Genomic DNA, 21,282 nt, shown 5'->3' on the forward strand with positions numbered 1-21,282 from the left:
TATGAACAGGAGAGATATTGTGAGAAAAGAGGCTAGTAAAGTAGATTGGTTTCAAACTCTAAAGGGCCATCAAAAAAGTGAACTATGTTTTGTGGGTTCCTAGGAACAACTGAAGGTTTTTGAGTACTATTTATATTTTATAAAGTTAATTCTGCTGATACTTTAAAGGGTAAATTGGAGAAGAGGTTTAGATAAAGTTGAGTTGTTAGCCTACAATTGCAGCAGTCGAGAAAGAGATGAAGGCTGTTGCCAGAAGAATGGAATGAAGAATATTTAAGAGACATTGAATAGATGGAATTAACTACTGAGGTTTGAGAAATGATCAGATGTGAAGAATTAGTGAGAGGAAGTGATTGAATACAATTCTGAGATTTCTATCATTGATGCCTGTAAAAATAGTGAAAATATAAACAAAATAATAGAAAGAATGAACAGTCTTGTGAGCAGAGGTGGAGATGAAGAAAGCAAGAGATCCCATTTTGAACATACTGAATTTGAGATTTTAAAGACATCCATAGTGGAGTATTTAATAGTCAGTAGAAATTCTCTAGTGAAGCTTTAAAAAAATGTCAGGCCCCAGAATTACAGATTTGAGTAGCATCAATTTACAAGTGGCAATTAAGGTTATTAGGGTAAATGGGATTACCAGAAACAGCATAAAAAACAAAAAGGAGAATAAAGATTTATTTTAAGACGTAAGTAGTGAGAAGAGCAAGAAGTACAGGAAGATTATAAAGCAACCAAAAGAGTACAGTAACTACAGCAGCCAAGGGAGAAGAACATTTCAAAAAGAAGAAAAAGGACACATACTCTTAGCCTAGTTTTACTGTGAACAACTGTATGACCTCGATCAAGTTATTTAAACAAGGAGGATCTTGAGTAAGATAATCAAGAACAATCTACACAATACATTTGTGGATTTAGGAACAAAATACAAAACTCTGTGCCATACGTTGTAGTGGATTCGAAAATCAAAGACCCAGAAATATGATATAAAGAGGTCAACATGAAAATAATAAATTCTCACATAAGACAGAATTAAATCAACACAATAACAAAGTTATTTATTCTACCTGGAGATGGAGAAAGAGTGTGACTGGAAAGATGAGAACAGGTTGAGAAGACCAATAGGAGAATACCAAGAGCTTTGGTACTTTAAATACTTTGGGAGGCTGAGGCGGGTGGATCACCTGAGGTCGGGAGTTTGAGGCCAGCCTGACCAACATGGAGAAACCTCGTCTCTACTAAAAATTCAAAATTAGCTGGGCGTGGTGGCGCATGCCTGTAATCCCAGCTACTCAGGAGGCTGAGGCAGGAGCATCGCTTCGACCCAGGAGGCGGAGGTTACGGTGAGCCGAGATCAAGCCACGGCACTGCAGGCTGGGCAGCAAGAGCAAAATTGCATCCAAAAAAAAAATACAAACAACAACAACAACAAAAAAGTGCAGTGTAAAACGCTAAATACAATTTGATACGGATGACTATTGTGAAAAGACTATTGCATTTGGTGAATAATCTGTAGTGATAGTTCCTGAGAAAACAGTTCTCCTAAGTTAATAGATATATGTGTAAAATTACAAGGGGAATTAAAAATAAAGCAGTGTAGAGGAAGCAGGGAAAATTAGTATCTACCTCTTTTCCTATATGGGAGTAAATGAAAGAAAAAGAGATGAATGTCTTAAAGAACATGCAGGGTTGATGATTGTTCCATTGCACTCCAGGCTGGGCAACAAAGCGAGACCCTGTCTCAAAAGAAAGGAAAAAAAAAAAAAAGAAAAGAAAGATTTAAAAAATGCAGAGTTAAAAGATAAAAGAGTTTGTAATGGGGAAGATGTAAGCAATTTGAAAGGTGTTAAAGAAGTAGCTGAAGTAAAATTCTGACTCCAGAAGCAAGAGGCAGAATTGAAGGAATGATAATGAGGAAGAAGATAGAATCAAGAGCACCAGTCAGATATTAATAATGGTGGGCAAAAGGACTCTTGAATAAAGAGATGGACGACTTTATATGTGATAATAAAGAAACAGGATTGAAGATGAATGATGACCTTGGTCTCCACAAAGTTATTAGGTAAGATTTGCTATGGAGAGTAAGAAAGCAAGATACAAATAAAATTTAAAGAGCATAGAAAAAAAAAAGAAAGAAATTGTTTTTATTAGGGATAGTACAGGGGTAAACCAGAAATGAGTATAAGAATTTATGAGTAGCTTTGAGGTCACTCGTTGCCCAATTATAAAAATATTTTCTAAAGAAAGATAGTACTTCTAGCATTTTAAACATTTACAGGTAAAGAGTTCTCATTTTAAAGTTTTTACGTGTTAAACATTGTAGGGGGAAAAAAGTACTTGAGTCTGATCTAAGAAAGTTTGAGAGGGGAAATTAAGTAATGATGCCATTGGGGGGAATAAAAAAGAAAGCTGACATTTGCAGGAATGATGCAAAAGCAAGGCGGGGGTAGGCAGGGAACTGCTGGCACTTTTGCACTAAGCAAGTCAGTGGCACTGAACTCTCCTAGTGATCTATGTATTCTGCACCCCTAAACACTCACAATTAGTATTTTTTTAGTTCCAGGTTTACCTAAGAATGTACTTGATGAAGCAGTAAAAAAAAAAATCATTTTCTTGAATCTCGACCTTTGAGTACACATGTTTTTAATATTCATGTGATGAAATGGGACATCTCATGAAGCACTTCTGTTGTGTATCAAACATGTGGTTATCACAAGTAAAGCACCTTGTGCAACTGTGGGTTGAGAGCTGAGCCAGACACTATTTTCATGGATCACCATTTTTACTTGAACGAACAAGTGACAGGCAAACTGTAGTTGTTCAAACTTGAACATTTGGCAGAGATTTTCTTGAAAATGAACAAAGTGAGCTTGTCACTTCTAGGAAAGCAAAATCTAACTGTATCTTTTGCCAAAGAAAAAAACTGAACTTTCAAACAAAAATTATAATTTCGGAAATCTTATTATCTGCCCCTGTGAACTTGTCAGTTTCCCAATTCTTAAAGACTTTTCAGATGAGACAGTTGTGTTGCCAACAAATGTGATATTGTATTTAAATGTACTACCGTTTGGGAAATTTACATAACCCAGTGTACCAATATTTTCCAGATGACCAATGTCTGATAGTTAAAAAAAAAAAAAAAGAAAAAGACAAAAAATGCGTGGACAAAAGACCATTTCAAACTGCAAGAAAGACAATGGGAACTTTCTAAAGGCAGAGTATGGAAAGCATATTCATATGACTTTAGATTCCACATTGAAAAAAAGCCACAATTATCTGAAAAGGCTATTAAAATTCTCCTCACTTTTCCAGCTTAAAAAAAATAATATCTCTGTTAAGCCAGATTCTCTTATATACTTCAACTAAAACAACATGTTAAGAGATACTGAATGCAGAAGCAAATATGAGAAACCAGATGTCTTTCATTAAGCCAGACATTTGCAAAATTAAGCCAGAGAACTGCAAATGTAAATCAGTGACATACTTGTCACTATTTATTTTTTTTTTGCTTTGGAGAATATATTTTATTTTCATTAAAATATTTATATAAAGCGTAATGGGTTTATTCATAGTATTTGAGGTGAATTAATAATTATTTAATTTTTTCAGTTTTTCTAATTTCCCATATGTTAAATATTGGTAGATTTATCCCTGGAGAATGAAAGCTAAGTTGGGTTCTTCATAATTTTTGAGCATGTAATAGATATCTGAGACCAAAACAATTCAGAAATACTAATGTAGACCAAGCACTAAACACATAGTAAACTACTCAAGGTCTTTAAACATACTTCCCATGATTTCACAAAGTCAAAGTTGAGAAGTTATATTATTGCATTTTGTAATAGTGGAAAAAGGGGAATTTTCTTTCTTTCTTTCTTTCTTTCTTTCTTTCTTTCTTTCTTTTTACTTAAAGGGAGTCATAGTATTCAGATTAAAGAGAAGTCTTCAGTGCATGCTGATGACATTCTCTCCATTCTTTCCTCCAAGTCTGTGAGTCTCATTTCATGTGTCCCATTTACAGGAGTAAAATTAGCATGTTATCCAGTCACCATTTGGCTCATGACTCAATGTCACTATAAAAATCATTTTAGCAACATCATAGGCCCAACTTCTAGAATCCATCGATGTGGAACACTTCAGTTTGTTTTACGTAGGAGACGTAAGTACATGGTTTTCATAGCCTCTTGAAATCTATCTAAATCTGTAAATTCTACTATAGTAATACCTTATGCTTTATTCTCTCAAATAATTTGTGTGTATGGAATTTTGAAAAGATAGCACAAAAAAGGAAAAGATCAGCACAGATCATGAGTCTCAGTTTTGAAATCCATTATATAAAGCATTTGTAGAGCAGCAATATTGCTTCTGTTGCTAAAGAGTAAGAGAGTGAGGCTGTTTTAAGAATGGGGAAAAGAGCAAGCTTATTTCTAATTCATAGATTTTGATTAAATTTTTAGATGTCAGGTTTTAGAGATTTATGCTTTAAAACTTAATACAACGTTAAATAGTTCAGTATTTAAATAATAAAATGTCCATTTCCCTTTTCCCTATCCCATAAGGCTGAATATTAGTATAATTGGATCTTTTGTATAATTGAATACAAAAAAGTAACACCATATTACCTTGTCTGTATTCAATACTATCATTTGGTCATGTCTAGAAAATTCCAGTTATAGCAACATAGACAGGAAACTCTAGTAAAGAATCAAAGTCTACTTTTAATAAGTTTTCCAGATTTTTTACTGATTATTTTTATAAAGTCAGAATATGTGCTAGTTGCTGGTCTATTAAACTTCAATCTGCTGCTGACATTTATTTGACTTTTTTTGAATTTTGTAATTTTGGGGGGTGAATATCTGTCAAACATAATTTGTATGGCTGTTCTCCAGAATTTCAAAGCAAAAGTACAAGTCGTCTATACAGGTATGCTTGACGTAAACGATATTTGTCTCTCAGAGTCATATTACTAAATTAGAAGACCTGTGTCTAAATGCTTGACTGAAAAAAAAATAGCCACCAGGCAGGTAAAAATATCTATTTTTGAGCACTTAAGGGGAATTCACTAAAAGCACTATAATCATAGAGAAAATCTGGAGTATACAATATATATTTTGTTTAAAAATGTAATTGCATGTGTTCCTTCATTCACATATTTGGTGTGTGCTATTTGTTAGCTATTGCTCTTTTATTGGAAAATAGATCTATTGTCTAGGGAAAGAAAACATAATAAGCAATGAAATATTACTTTTATAGTAATAGCTATTTCTATTATAATAATTATATTGGCTACTGTAACTGGATATCCAGTGCTTAGTTTCTATGTTACTTTAAAGGTGCAGAATTGGATGCACATGGAACTAAAAATATATTTCAACTTTACAGGAATAATCTCTTCTCACAATTGTCTCTATTGTCTTTCATTCAATTGAAATGAAAGCTATATATGAAGATTTTAAAAGTAAGCACAATATACTTTTATGTCTTCATTACTTGGGAGTACACTAAATGAAAATTCAAAGTAAGTTGTTGCTTACCCTTGTATAAGTAGAATTGCCACCAGGATCTTTTAAAATTCCCACATAGATAAATCATAATACAAGACACTTTCTTTTATATATACCTTCTCATGGAAAATTTTACCACTTTTCTCTGCCTCATTTTTGGTATTTCAAATCTTTTAAAAACTATTTTCAGCAAGGAGAATTAGATATAAACCCCTACAAGGATATGTATTATTATGGCAGTTAGAAATGATAATGGCAAAAAAACAGGGACCTTTACTGCAAAGTACAATGCCCTTTAACAAAACCCAAAGACATATACCCATAGTTTAAGTCATGGTAATATGTATGATTTAGTGGTTACTTAAAATCTCTGAGACTTATTTTCTCCATCTGAAAAATGAGGATTTGTTTTCCTACTTTACAGCATTGTTATCAGATGAGAAATAATAGCACTTGTGCTTTTTCTAAGGCTGTTTGTTGGTTGGTTGGTTGGTTGGTTTGAGACAGAGTCTCGCTCTGTCACCCAGGCTGAAATGCAGTGACCCATCTTGGCTCACTGCAACCTCCGCCACCAGGGTTCAAGCAATTCTCCTGCCTCAGCCTCCTGTGTAGCTAAGATTACAGGCGTGCGCCACTACACCCAGCTAATTTTTGTATTTTTAGTAGAGACAAGGTTTCACCATGTTGGTCAGGCTGGTTTCGAACTCCTGACCTCTTGATCCGCCCGCCTCGGCCTCCCAAAGTGCTAGGATTACAGGCATAAGCCACCGTGCCTGGCCTAAGCCCATGTTTTTAAAAGCCATAGAAGGAGACTAAGAGTGAAAATCATTGTGAAAAGAGCTTGAATATCTCTTGTGACTCCACCTCTCCTTAAATATTTATAAGATGTATTTGCTAGATTGATGTGCATGTTCAGTTCTAAACCTTTGAAGTAATGCAGAAACCAAATACTGTGTTGGTTAATGGTAATGCAGATAATGAAAATATCTTTACAATTAATAACACTGAATTATTCCAAGTTCCAAAAACTTTATTCAAACTCTGACTTACTCATAGGACAGGCTGCCTGGTAAAGTAAAAAGCATGGGCAGGAACTTTGCAGACTTAAGTTCCAAGTACTTAATTCATTAACTATGTGAATATGGGCAGATTAATTTATTAACTATGTGAATATGGGCAGATCACTTGAATTATCTGGTACTCAGGTTCTTCATCTATAAAAACTTCTAGACTGAAGTAGACGAATTTTTAGGATTTAGTAATTTAGTACAATCAGGAAGCAGGAAAGTTTTCTGTGGCCACTGATAAAAGGTGATTAATATATTTCTTCCTCATTCGTCAGTTCTGTTTAACATATTCTTATTTAACATTGGCTATGTGCAAACAACTCTGCCAGAAATTGTATGTGATTAAAATATTAACAAAATGCAGTAATCTATTGAGAAGGAGAAGTAATTATAACGCTAGTTAGAATTTAAGTGCCCTGTAGGGTACAAATCAAACCTGTAGATCGCTACCTGAAGAGATAGGGAAATTAGGTAAAAGAGAAGATGGTGTTTGACTGAGTTTTGAGGGCTAAATCTACTTTAACAAGAAAGTTTGTTGGGGAAAAACTGTTACAGGTGGAGTAACAGACTTGAACCAGCACAGCAGCAGAGAAGCTCTGGAAAAATATTGCTCATTATTCTAAAACATACCATGTGTGAGAGCAAGTGGTTGAAGTTAAAAAAAAAAAAAAAAGTGAGTCCTTTCCAGATCGTGGAAGGCTTTAAAAGAAATGCTAAAAAATTCAGAATGTGTTCTATAGGCTGTGCAGCAGGCTTGAAAGGCCTTTGAGAAAGGCAAAATGGTAACACTTACCACAGCATTTTGGATAGGTTGGGACAGGGAGAAATTTAGGGAATAGAAAAACTCAGCATTTGGTTGATGTGCATGTTCCTATGTTTTTCCTGTGTTTTACAGGGACTAAATATGACTGGCATCAAATAAAAATCAGTATGACCTGGCAAGTGATTAGACATGGATATCAAGGGGAGAAATGAGGGAAAATATATTCTCCAACATGTGTCATGTTAATGAGCAGTGGGTAATGGCATTAGAGGTGGAAGGAAATAAAATCAATAGCATGTCTTAAAAAGGCAGGTCAATTCATCCAAAAAAGAAAGAATGGTGATTATACAGAGAAATGTTGTTTGAAAAAGGAAGAATTTTTAGAGAATTTGTAACAGATGTCCTGTATCTTCTCAGAGGAAGATGCAGAGTCATCTCTTAAGGTAGGTGGTGTCTGGTGTGTAGACTGGAAAGGGTTTGGAATCCTTCCCAAAGAGAACAGCATAAGGAAGAGTCAACTAGAGGTGAACAGAAGAATTTCTGAGCAACTCCATCCAAGTGTATGCTAATAATAGAGCCAGAAATTTCTAGTTGAGCCAATTGGCACAATTTTGTGACTTTTTCTGGTAACACTCAGCCACCCAGTACTGAGATCAGTGAAAATATACTATAGTGTTTTCCCAGCAGTGAAGTGTAGGTACGAAAGTAAAGATAACAATAGATCAAAGGGACTTCTTGATGCTAATAAAAAAACTACATAAAGTAGTGGGTAACTGATTCACGTAGGAATGGACCTAGAGGAAACTAAAAAGTGATTCAAGGAATTAAAGACAGCATCAATATAAAGAATTGGTTCATTGAGTATAAGAGGAAAAGAAAAAGAAAAGGTGGCTGTGACAAGGGGAGAGAATTTCCAGATTGAGAACTTTACAAATGAGGTGGTTTTGGTTTAATTTTGTTTGTTTTACCTTCCAACTTTTATTTTAGGTTCAAGGGGTACATATGCAGGTTTGTTACATGGATAAATTGCATGTTTTGGGGGTTTGGTGTACAGATTATTTTATTACCCAGGTAATAAGCATAGTACCCTATAGTTTTTTGATCCTCACCCTCCTCCCACCTTCCATCCTCACATAGGCCCTGGTGTCTATTCTTCCCTTCTTTTTGTCCATTTGTACTCAGTTTTTAGCTACCACTTATAAGTGAGAACGTGCAGTGTTTGGTTTTCTGTTCCTGCATTAATTTACTTAGGATAATGGCCTTCAGCTCCATCCATGTTGCCGCAAGAGACATGATCTCGTCCACTGTTGATGGGCATTTAGGTGGATTCCGTGTCTTTGTTATTGTAAAAAGTGCTTTGATGAACATACGTGTGCATGTGTCTTTATGGTAGAATGATTTATATTCCTTTAGGTATATACCCAGTAATGTGATTGCTGGGTCTAATGGTAGTTCTTAGTTCACTGAGAAATCTTTAAAATGCTTCCCACAGGGGCTGAACTAGTTTATATTCCCATCAGTAGTGTAAAAGTGTTCCCTTTTCTCTGCAACTTCACCAGCATCTGTTGATTTTTGACTTATTAGTAATAGCCACTCTGACTGGTGTGAGGTGGTATCTCATTGTAGTTTTGATTTACATTTTTCTAATGATTAGTGATGTTGGCCAGTTTTTCGTATGCTTGTTGGCCACGTGTGTGTCTTCTTTTGAGAAGTGTGTGTTCATATCCATTGCCCAATTTTTAATGGAGCTGTTTGCTTTTGGCTTTTTAAAAAAATTTTATTTATTTATTTTTTTGAGATGAAGTTTCACTCTCGCCTCCCATGCTGGAGTGCAATGGGCGTGATATCACCTCACTGTGACCTCCGCCTCCCGGGTTCAAGTGATTCTCCTGTTTCAGCCTCCTGAGTAGCTGGGATTACAGGCACCCAACACCAGGCCTGGCTAATTTTTGTATTTTTAGTAGAGATGGGGTTTCACCATGTTGGTCAGGCTGGTCTCGGACTCCTGACCCCAGGTGATTCACCTGCTTTGGCCTCCCAGAGTGCTGGGATTACAGGCGTGAGCCACTGCTTGTTGATTTAAGCTCCTTTTCACTTCTGGATATTAGAATTTTGTCAGATGCATAATTTGAGACTATTTTCTGCCATTCTGTGGTTTGTTTTTTTGCTCTGTTCATAGTTTCTTTTGCTGTGCAGAAGCTCTTTAGTTTAATTATGTCCCATTTGTCAATTTTTGCTTTTGTGGCAATTCTTTTTGGAGTCTTTGACATAAATTATTTGCAAGGGCCTATGTCCAGAAAGGTATTCCCTTTGTTTTCTTCTAGAGTTTTTACAGGTTTTACATTTAAGTCTTTAATCAATTGAAATTGACTTAGTCCTTGAGTTGATTTTTGTACATGGTAAAAGGAAAAGGTCCAGTTTCAATCTACATGTGGCTAGCCAGTTATCCCAGCACCATTTATTGAAGAGAGAGTCCTTTCCCCATTGCTTGTTTTTGTCAATTTTGTTGAAGATCAGATAGCTTTAAGCGTGGCTTTATTTCTGGGTTCTTTAACCTGATTCATTGTTCTCTACATCTGTTTTTGTACCAGTATCATGCTGTTTTAGGTTACCATAGCCTTGTAGTATAGCTTAAAGTTGGGTAGCATGATGCTTCTGGCTTTTTTCTTTTTGCTTAGGGTTGCTTTGGCCATTTGGGCTCTTTTTGGTTCTTTACAAATTTTAGAAAAATTTTTTTCTAATTCTGTGGAAAATATCGTTGGTAGTTTGATAGGAATAGCATTGAATCTGTGAATCTGGGCAGTATGGCCATTTTAATGATAGAAATGAAAGGGTTTTGAGTAATCAGTTTTTGTACCTTTTGACATTTTATTTCCAAGATTTAATCAACAGTGTTTGTTACTCCTCCCAAGTAATGACTTATCAAGGGGAACGTGGGGAGCTGTTTTTCTGGACTGGGAGCAGTATTTGATCACTGAAAATATTTAGAATTGCCGGTGCATGGTGCATAGTGGTAATAAAAAGCAAACTGAATTTTGGCCCATTTCATTAACAGACTGTACAGACAATACTCTCACTTAGTGCCTACCCCTAGGATAAACCACTTTTCACTTAACACCCCCACCTGATCTCAAGTTCTCTCTGGAGTTGAAGAATGACGAAAATGGTATTAGAGAAAGATAATTTTATAATGTAAACTAAATGTCAACAAACTATGGCATGCAGTCCAAATCTGGCCCATTCTCTGTTCTTGTTAATAAAGTTTATTACATTTGTTTTACGTGTTGGCTATGGCTGCTTTTGTACTGTAAGGACAAAGTTGAGTAGTTGGGATAGAGATCATATGACCCTCAAAGCCTCAATATGTACTATCAGGCCCTGTACATTAAAGGTTCCCAGACCTTTGATCTAAATACCTAGGACCAGAAAAGGCATTATTTGTTTTGTGAACCTGTAAACACGACAATTGTTTCACATTCATATACTAGGTCGGTAGTTTAACAGTTGTCTTTGTTAAATGTTTAGCATTGACTACCATTATATTCACCTATTAATTTTCCTTTCTTTTGTAGTCCCTGCTATGTGGATATTTGGTAGCAATGACTGATGTGGAAACTACATATGCAGATTTTATTGCTTCAGGAAGAACAGGTAGAAGAAATGCAATACATGATATCCTGGTTTCCTCTGCAAGTGGCAACAGCAATGAATTAGCCTTGAAATTAGCAGGTCTTGATATCAACAAGACAGGTAAGTCATCTGGCACACATTTCTCTATGAGCATGGAATGATTTGCAGCATTTTACTAAGTGGGATTAAGGTACGAAAAGCCATCTTTGAAAGTAATCTAATGTAAAGAGTTTTAAACAATCTAAGGCAAGATGAAAGTCTGAGACTAATCTCTTAATCACTCCTGCTCTATTTTCAACGATGTCTGTTTAGAAGGCTTCCCACTCAAATGCAGAATCCTTAATCTGATTTTATTGATGCAATCAATAAAACACATGGTGTGTTTTTTTAAATCCTAATTTCTATAAAAGCTGAAATTGCTTATGTACAGTATTTAACAAAGTTGGAGCTCCTACCTTTGACAATATTGGCCACCTCTAACGTTTACTAGATAGATATTTAACAAGATTCACAGGTAATTCTGATAGACTTCAATTCTAAGAACAATTTTAGTAAAAAGGAGTCTCCAGGGCTAATTTTATTAAGAATGGAAGTAAAATGATCTGTTACGTTAGTAAGTCTTAGGTAAAAGGGTCTTTGGTTTCCCATTCCAGATAGAATGGGTTTGTGAAAAATTTGTCTCCTTACTGGGCCTTGAATTCTTACCCAAGGAGTCTATCTTCATTAATGAAAAAGAAAAACAAGTTTGATGGATTAAAAAACTTGACAGTTTTACTTCTGAGTATTAGAATAAGTCCCCTGATAGTTCCTCCACCCATAGCTTTTGCAGATATCAAAGCTGAATGTGTTTCCCTGAGAAGACTTGTGTAAAAATAACCTTTAAAAGTAAAAAGAATTCACGATTAGGGAAACCCTGATATTATGTGCATGGAAAGCACTTATCACAGTTTCTGACTCTTAATTATTCAATATGTCTTCGCTGTTAGAATTTTTAAGGTAAAACCTTTAGATTATTAGAAAACTGAGTCAGAGTATATGTATACATAGATTAATGAAATGACTCAGCAACATTACTTCAAAATATATAAGGATAGTATTTTATTCAATGGCTAAAGCTCAGTATTTCCCAGACTGGTCTTTTCAAATTCAGATTAATAATAAAACTTTAACATCACCACTTTGGAATATGTAGACCTGTGTATATCTTAGGTTTCATTGTTGTGCTATTATTGCTACCAGTAGTTACTTCCCAGAACAGCTCTGAGAAAGACTGTATAGGGAATTATTCCAATTTGGTAACATGAGATGGATAAATACATTTTTGCTGCAGTCTTGCATAAGATTTATATTTTATTTTTCATACAAATATGCTACTTTAAATAGTCTGCATTAATTTTAGCCACTCTTAATATTAGGACATTTTTATTCATAGTACAATTTAATTTCTTCTTTTTCTATTTTTCCTGAAGTTGAGAATTGTTAGCCCTGAGACTGTTTTATTTTCCTGAAAACATATTAAATTATTATAAATTATTTAAATAATAAATTAAAATGTAATATTAATAAATATAAATAAAATAATTTCATATGCATTATTTTATAATTAAATAATTTAAAACAATTAAATTATCTTTATACTTCCAAATGTCTTCTTTTCTAAATATTTTTGCATGTTAATTGCAATTCACTAGGCTCTTGCAACATTTTCTGTTTTAAAGTCCAAAACCAGGAACAGTATGCAAAGCAATAACTTTGTTTATTCTAAGTACAAAAAACTAATAACTGTATAATATGAAGATCTAAAATAGAAAAAATGGCAAATATGTAATGACAAATTCAATGTCACTAAGAATTGTGAGGATTTTTTTTGTAATTTGTAAATGTTTCAGCTTCATTTTAGTTTATATTCAACAATATTGTTGCTTCATGTTTACCTTTGTTTGTTAACAAGCATTTATTTAGCAACAGTCTCTATGTTTTCAGCATAATGCTAAGCCCTGCGAACTGTCCTCAGACACCTAGAAGGTCCCAAGCCCCATGGGAGTCAAGTTCCTCATCTTGTATTTATACAATCACTTTCATCCTGAAATATTCTACTGTCTTACATATGCCCTAAGTTGACTTCATTTCTTTGATTACCAAAAGCTTCTCCTGTTTACCAGGTTCTTGTTGCATGCTTAATTTACACATCTCAGAACCAGGCCATCTGCACATCATGCGAGCCTCTCACAATAAAATAGTGCAAGAAAATTATATATAATGTCTGGTCATACCCTTGGTACTGCTTTAGAAGAAAATATTTTTATGTAGAAGAATTGGTTTTAATTTCCCTAAAGATTTAATGTTGTTGCAGTATGGTGAGGTGCTTTGTGTGTACTTGCTAAGAGTAGAGGAGAAACTGCCTTATAACATTATGGTCCAAAGAATAGACCAGCCGACTTACCTGCTTTTATTTGAATTATGATAACAAACCCTTAGCAAATATTGATTTGTTTATATTATTGCAACACCTGAAAACATTTTGTCTGCCAAGCCATACTGGCTGCCTGATAACCAAATATCACATGCAGATATTTGAATCTTTGAGTCTAGAATTGCCAACAGCTTGCACTTATATAAAGTGACCTAATATGGAGTGAAAGCATTGAAATGTTTGCCATACCACTGGCTAAGATTGCTACTGAGGATGCAGTTATGAGGGTGGTTTTATTGGAATTGTGCACATGTTCTGTAAGGGCAGACCAGAGGCCATTATAACTATTTGACAAGGGACTGGCCAGCTGACATAGTGTCCTTTCATTTTCCACTATTGCTTTTACTTTGAACTAATAGAACCTCTGAGAAATTAGCTGGGTTATCATCAAGTGCTATAAAAAGGAGAAAATGCAGTTTTAAAATATTTCTTCAAATAAGACAATCAGGCATAAAAGGTAAACATGCTCCCACTTCTGATTTCTACTTAAAGACATTTGTGATTTCTGCAACCCGTGAAACTATATCTAAGTGACATGACCTGGCCTTGAGATTTCTGAGCTATTTATCCAAAGCTTAGCTGATCACTAACTACTCTGAAAATCTGAATATTATTTTGTTTTTGAGCCATGCTGTCCCAAGTTCACAGAATTAATCAGTCCTTGAAAACTTAAGCTGTTTTCTTAGTGGTGAACTGACTACCAAGAAAATATACTTGTTCCTTCGAGGGTTTCAGGCCTCTTTAGTATTTCTGAAGTTACCAATGTGACATATTGAGAGTTGGTAAATAAAAGCAATCATTTTTATTTTGCCTTTATTCTGTTTTCGTTTTTCTTTTGCAGAAGGTGAAGAAGATGCACAACGAAGTTCTACAGAACAAAGTGGGGAAGCCCAGGGAGAAGCAGCAAAATCTGAAAGCTAACACCCCACTTTGACCCTCGACCACACCTGAAAATGTCTCAAATCTCCAGGAGTGTCTGGAATGCATTTGTTTCCATGAGTGAAAAGAGGAAAAAGAAAATGGCTGTTCTGCATTGCAGGAACCTGCTCATTATTATGTTAAAAATGAGGGCAGAGGCTGTGGCTGCAGGCAGACTTTTCCCTACCTCTGTCATTAGCAATGGTTGAAATCATGTGGCTTGTGTTTGGGCGTCATTTTTGTATGGATCCTTTCACTTGATCATATGACGAAATGCTTATAGAGAGTAGCACCGACCTAGATGATGATTCTTCCTGTAGCATCTGGCCCCTCACAATGTCAGAGGATTTAATTGTGTCTAATTGCGAAGGGTTGATTGAACCCCAGAGTTTAAATATCTCTGGCTCAAGTGTTCACCCAGTAAAAGAAAGATCCAGAAAGCACTGTTTTTAGCATTACGTATCTGTGTGTTACTGCTGTGTTATTTACACTGTTTTGTATTGTACAATATATATGCTCAGCACTGCCCCCTTCTCTGATTGCTTATGAAAAACAAAATGATGTACATTACTGTGAATTTTTATACCACTCATTTTTAAAAGGGCTGTCTTTTTATTTTAGTTTTCCATACTGTGGTGGTGTACACAGGATAGAACACCCTTTTTTAAAACACAGTCTTTCCCCTTGCTCATTGTGTGTTGATGAGTTGATTAAGTCTAACAGATTCATCAAGACTCCATTGCTTTTTTATACAGACATTTGAAAATATCCATTAATGTGAATATCACCTGAATTCAGTCTGTTTGGTGTCTGCACAGACTGGAATTCAATCTGTCAAATTTGTTTTATTCTCGAGTGGAGAACTTCTCCCACCTAACATATATATATATTTTTTAATTTATGAGAATTTTGGACAATTGGAAAGGTAGAAAAGAAAAGCCAAAATCATACTAAGGACTGGAAATATTTTGTTCTATGGAATCAAATTTCTCACAATGCTGTATGATACTATTTAAATTTGGAGGACAACTTATCTTCACTAAGCTGAATCAGGTGGAGAAAGTAATCTCCTTGCAATCATGTGGACACCAATCACAAAAGTAAAGCCCTGGTGTTGTGTTTTCATGTCTTTTTTCAGCCCTCTCAGATCCAAATGTTATTATGCACTTTTTAATGTTTGTAAACTTTTACTAATAATTAGTGTGAATTGCATTCTGATACAATAATGATTATCATTAGAAGCTAACAAAATTCTCATTAATACTGTGTTTGATGGCCTCTGCTGTGTTTTAACATCGTGCTTCTTATATGGAAAGTTTTTGTGAGCTGTGTAATCCCTCTGGTCAGTATTATGAAATCATTTGTCAGTGGTAATAAATAAGGAACCAGTAATATGCCAATGGTTCATGAATTACTGGACAAATAGCAGACAATGGGAGTCCCTTTACAATAACGAGCCCACTTAGCTGTCCTTGAGGGCTTAGATACCTTTCCACGTGAAATAGGTAGAGCAGCATTTCAGTAGGTAATTTGTGTGGTTGTGCCAGAAACTCAGCGCTTCTATGTAATTACATACAGGATAAAAGGTAAGTCTGCTCACTTCTCCTTCTACAGGGCATTTCAACTGACTGGAATAAGGGCATGGGTTGCATTTAGTACTCAATCAGATATTACTAGAAAAAAAATTAATAACGTGAGCCTTTCCGAGAGCAGAAAGAGGAAAGATTAAATTTTAGAATGCTTCCTTCTGTCTAATCCATCAGGGGCCAAAATGCCCAGTAAAATTCAAACACATCACCTATTGATAGACTCACAAGTGAGAAAAGAGGTTCCTAGGGTTATTTTAGGCAATCCCTGGCAAACTGTTTAAACCATCGAACCCCTACAGTCAGTTTTCAGTATCCTCATTTAATATTTTAATAGGTTTCTTGTGAATTTAAACTTCTCTTCTTTCTTAAGGTTGTGAAATTCCAATCTGATTTTATGTGATTTTGAAAAGTTTCGAACCAGTGCTGAGTCTATGTGGAGGGTTTATATTCCTATGTGATATGCTATTATTAATGCATGTGGTGCCATGCTTGTCTTTAAATATATAAATAGTGCTAAATTGCAAAGTTATATGGAGCTTTGGATTTAGTTTGACTTCTTACTACTGCTTTGTCTGCTATATTCAAACCCAAAGGCATTCCCAAGCTAGGGAGATAAAAATTAATTTTCCAAAATGTCCACATCCTATACATTTTGCTTATTCATGGCATCTTTCAAATTTTATTTTAGTTTCCTTTATTTGCAAGTCAAGAATACACATGGATCTGAATTTTTAAGGAGAGAAGGAAAGGGTAGGAAACCAGGGCCTTGGATTTAGTAACAGGCATTGGATGCCTATTAACCAACTATTCCTATGCTAATGACTTTGCAGCTCGTATTCTCCCATTTGATCCTCAAACAATTCTATTAGAGTGGTATTTTTATCCAGTTTCACAGATTAAAATATAAGCACTCAATAAAATATAACCTTTAGAAGCTTAAAAAGCTAATAAGTGATGAACTTAGGATTTGAACCCATGTTTGTCACCAAGGACCTTTCCAGTGCACATGTCATAAAATTAGAGCCAACTGCAGAGCTGTAAGGGAACTTTTAGAGAGGAACTTCTTCATCCTCCATATTTTACAGAAGGAAACTGAATCCCTGAAGGAGAAATTGCCTTTCTCAAGGCTCCCTGGATGGGTAATAGCAGATATGAGTAGGTCACATAAAGTATATCTTTTTTTAAAAAAAGAAATTCAATTATGTCTTATTTGGGGGGTATATTTCCCAGAAGATACTTTTCTGGCATGTGGTCTGTAAACACAGCATGATTCATATTTTTTACATTTCATGTTACTCATTTTGTTTAATTACCAACAAACATGGGGACTTTGGCTTTTTGACTTATTTGCAACAAGCATGAAATTGTTAAATTTACCTTTTATCAATTGTAATCATTCTATGGCAACATATTGTTATCATAAATTCATAGAAATATTTTTCCAATAAATAACAGACATTGAAATACAATTCTTAGATAATACTCCCAGAACAGCCAATGGTAAATGCCCTATACTTGAGTCTTACTTAGATACAGTGGTAATGCACCATTTTAGAAGAGAATGATACTGCTATTTCTCTTCAGGGAAACAATAATGGATAAAGAAATGTAACTGCCGGGCAGCAAAGCTTCTAAGTGAAACCTGTAGTAGTAGTAGTAGTAGGGAGAAAATGTGTAGTCATCAAGTGAAAATAGGAAAGGATCTATGATTTATGATGTCTTAATAGACCCTAAATTGTTCTTTAATTACAAGAGTGGCAGTCTCTGAAGTCATTTGTGAGCTTGTATGGCTTTTGTATTTAGCAATGTTGCATGCTCACATAATTGATAATTAAAAGTAACACATTTTTCTGAAATGTACACAGTCTATTAAGAGTATTTATTGAATTCACACTATGTACTTGGTGCTAGAGAGTGCTGCAGGTGATAAAGGAGAAATTCTATGCCTCAGTCATCCTGCAGTGGACAAACCCAGGACTCCAGCTTCACTCTTTCCTGGCCTTTATTCTAATCATTTTCAACTCCATTCCAATTGAGTAGCCCACTTCCTGGTCTTTGTCATCTACCAGAACCATCCCACCTCCTAGATCTCAAACCCCAATACCATGCCTGTGGTTCTTACTTGCTCATCTGTAGGGAGGTGACTTTCAGTCAGGAGAAAGACAGGTGTTTATCAGAATTCTTGGAAAGTTTTTACAGTACCCACCCTCTACCCACCCCCCACATAGATACATTCATACACAAACACTCTTTCTCTTAAAATAACTTTCTACATGACTCTGATACCTTTCTTCCACCCACCTGCACCCCCACCACTTTAGAACCATGGATCTAGAAGTTCAAGGCTTCCTGATGCACCCACCCTGCCCACTCCACTGCAAGGCTTTGAAATGAGTCAGGAACAATACGCAATCCTCACAGGGTTTTACTGCATTAAGGGTAACGCACATGGTTTTACTGCATTAAGGGTAAATTTTTAGGGTAAAGAAGCAAAGAGAGCTCTTCTTTTCTCTTAGTGTTTCTCTCTTTCCGTCATTTCATTTTTATCACACAGCCAGTAATGACCAAACAGAGACCAAGGCAGAGCTCAGGAGAAAGTAGGCATCAAACAGCACTCAGCCTGAATCCAGGCAAGTTCTTCAGTCCAAAGGGCAAAGGGGATGTAAATACTTAAGTTCATCTTACTCAGATTGCAAGAATAAAACACTACATAGGGACTTGGGACCAACAAAATGCTAGCCGGTGAAATAAGTTGTAGAGCCTCTAGTGTCTCTACTCATTGTATATTTTTTGTATCTGTCTAATTCAGGTGTGGGGATTCGGGATCCTTTTCATCTTTAATATTAAACAAAATTATATGTTTATAATTTTATATAAATTATTATGTTTATAATATTTTGACAAAATTTTTTAATATTTTGACAAAATTTTTGTCAAAATTAACAAAATTATATGACTATAACCTATTAACTTTCTAATTTGCACCACATCTTCTTTCTGATTGGGTGAATATGGATGCTTCCTCAGCAAACTTCCTGCTAGTCTGGACTCTATTGTTCATCTTTCTCCTAGGTGCTCCTCAGGTTCCACATTTTCTTGCCTTTCTGCCGTCTCTGCCCCATCAAAGTCAATTAGGCCATCTCGCTTCTCTTTACTTGTCTTCTGGATGACTGTAAAAAGTTTAAAACAATGCTTATTCATTGTCTGCAACCTCAGTCTAGATATAAATGCTGCACAGCTCTCTCTTTTCATGTCCCTGGGGACAGAGGAATCTTCCCACTTTCAGGCTAAGATTTATTCCTTCATTTGATGTTTTTAAACCATTTTATTCTGACTTTAACAGGATGTCTTAATTATCCTTTTTCTTTACTGACTTTACCCTTTTTCACAAATGTGCTCAAGTTTTCAATTTCCTATTTGCTTCATTACTTATGTTTCTCAAAATAGTAATGTATACTCCCTATTTTCATGCTTCTTCTCCTCCTTATTTCTTATTCTTTTGCAATTTGGCTTCCAATAAAATTTTTGTCATTATCAATGACATCTTTAGTAGCACATCGTCTCTGCCATTGTCATTGAATCTCTGACCAATGTGGAAATTAAAAGGTGATGATGATTCAGAGGACTCAGATTAACCTAAAATAAAATTTAATGTTTTTATATTTTTAATTGATACTAGTATGACAGGGTATCACTGAATAATAAAGTATTTTTCAACTATATAGAATCGACATATATCAAGAAAATGTCAGCTTTCTCTCTAGGATAGAACTTCCATAATGTATGTATATGTCCTTACTCTATGACCACAATCTCCCCGTAATGTTTGCTTGCTATGTACTCAGATCCCATAGTGCTCATTTCTTTATAGGAGTGGTTGTCACATATCTGGGCACCAACACAGAGCCTAGACATTCATAGATGGGCAAGATTATCTTGTGATGTTGTAAAGTTCTGTGTTCCATTCTACTCTTGGATAAATGTTAGTGATATCACTTGTTCCTCTCAACAGCAGCCATATATGTGTAAAATCCCAGTCTTGCTCTACTTCTCTGAATTATAGCTAAACAAATATATCTACCTGAAATAGAGTGGATCATTTTTGTATATTTTATTAGCTTACTCAATGACATTTAATCTGGTTCACCATGGAATCTTTTTGATATGCTTCATTTGCCTTCCTTTTTCTTCCAGGTGTTTTTATTTAGTGATTTCTTGTTTGTTTCTCTCTGACACCTCCTCACTAACCTAAGACTGGTTCCCCCTTGTCTACCTCTCCGCTAAATTTCATGGTTCCCTGGGTTTCCATTCTCATTCCTCTCCTCTAATCTCTCTCTCCAGATGACTTCCTCCACTCCCACATCAGCAACTATATTCCTATGGTGAATCTCATATCTTGATCTCTAGCCCACGAGTCACTCCTCATTATCTGACCTATTGGATAGTTGAACATGGATTGCTCAAAGAATCTTAAAATTCAATGTTCTAATACTAAATACAATGCATAATCCCATTTTCAAACCTGCTTTTCTTTATATGCTACAGATTTCAGATCATGGTAGCACCGATTTTCCACTGACCTTAAATCAAAATTCTTGGAGCCCTTTTAGCTGTTACCTCTTCCTCTGATTTGTATGTTTGTTTGTTTTTTGGTCAATCAATTCTAATTCTTCACTATTGAAACTGTTCACTTCTTTTTATCTGCACTCCAACCCTTAAATCATTACTTATCTATTATTACGCAATGGCCTGCTCAGCATGACCTGCCTCATCCAGCACTCTTTCCAGCCATCTTGCCACCAGATGTATTGCTCTGATACATGATTTTGATCATGTATCTCTCCTAATTAAAAAATCCTTAAGTTTAGCCAGACAAACTTTATGGTATAAGTACCACATTGTATTTGTGTATAACTCCTTGCTCTGTGTTAGCTTTTATCCTGTTCCTAAAATGTGCTTCATGCTTGTGGGCAAAGTCTCATTGATCCTTTCAGACTAAGCCTCATTTCATTCTTTTTGGCAGTCTTTCTGACTCATCTCCATTCCCAAGCCCTACCCTAGGAAATCAGCCATTCTATACTCCTTGCTCTCTAACAATTTATCCACAAATGGATCTCTATATCATAGCTATTTATTTGCATGCATATCTCTCCGCCTTGAGTGTGAGCTTTTTGAGGGCATCAACTCCGTTTTATTCATCTTTGTATACTCATTGTTTATCTATGTAGGTTATTGCTAATCAGTACAAACATCAGTAGATATTTGTAAATAAATAATATCTGCCCTCCTGAAGCTCATAATGAAGTTAAGAGACAGAATCTACACATAGATC

The 21,282-nt window shown here is 35.3% G+C and overlaps 1 protein-coding gene across 5 annotated transcripts in view; it reads left to right on the top strand.

Moving 5' to 3' along the window:
* Window positions 1–16,479, top strand: part of PKIA (cAMP-dependent protein kinase inhibitor alpha) — an 89,730-nt gene extending 73,251 nt beyond the window's left edge. For 4 of the 5 annotated variants that reach the window (XM_054497859.2, XM_054497858.2, XM_063668926.1 and 1 more), the window contains 2 exons: window positions 10,913–11,090; window positions 14,285–16,479. In XM_054497859.2, coding sequence (XP_054353834.1) covers window positions 10,940–11,090; window positions 14,285–14,364 — 231 coding nt within the window. In that variant the 5' untranslated portion in view covers window positions 10,913–10,939 and the 3' untranslated portion in view covers window positions 14,365–16,479. Of the gene's footprint in view, window positions 1–4,082; window positions 4,166–10,912; window positions 11,091–14,284 lie in introns of those variants that run through there. The other variant, XM_054497860.2, reaches the window with a different exon arrangement.
* Window positions 16,480–21,282: the final 4,803 nt, after the last annotated feature.

This window comes from Pongo pygmaeus, chromosome 7 (genome assembly GCF_028885625.2).
Source record: "Pongo pygmaeus isolate AG05252 chromosome 7, NHGRI_mPonPyg2-v2.0_pri, whole genome shotgun sequence".
NCBI lineage: Eukaryota > Metazoa > Chordata > Mammalia > Primates > Hominidae > Pongo > Pongo pygmaeus.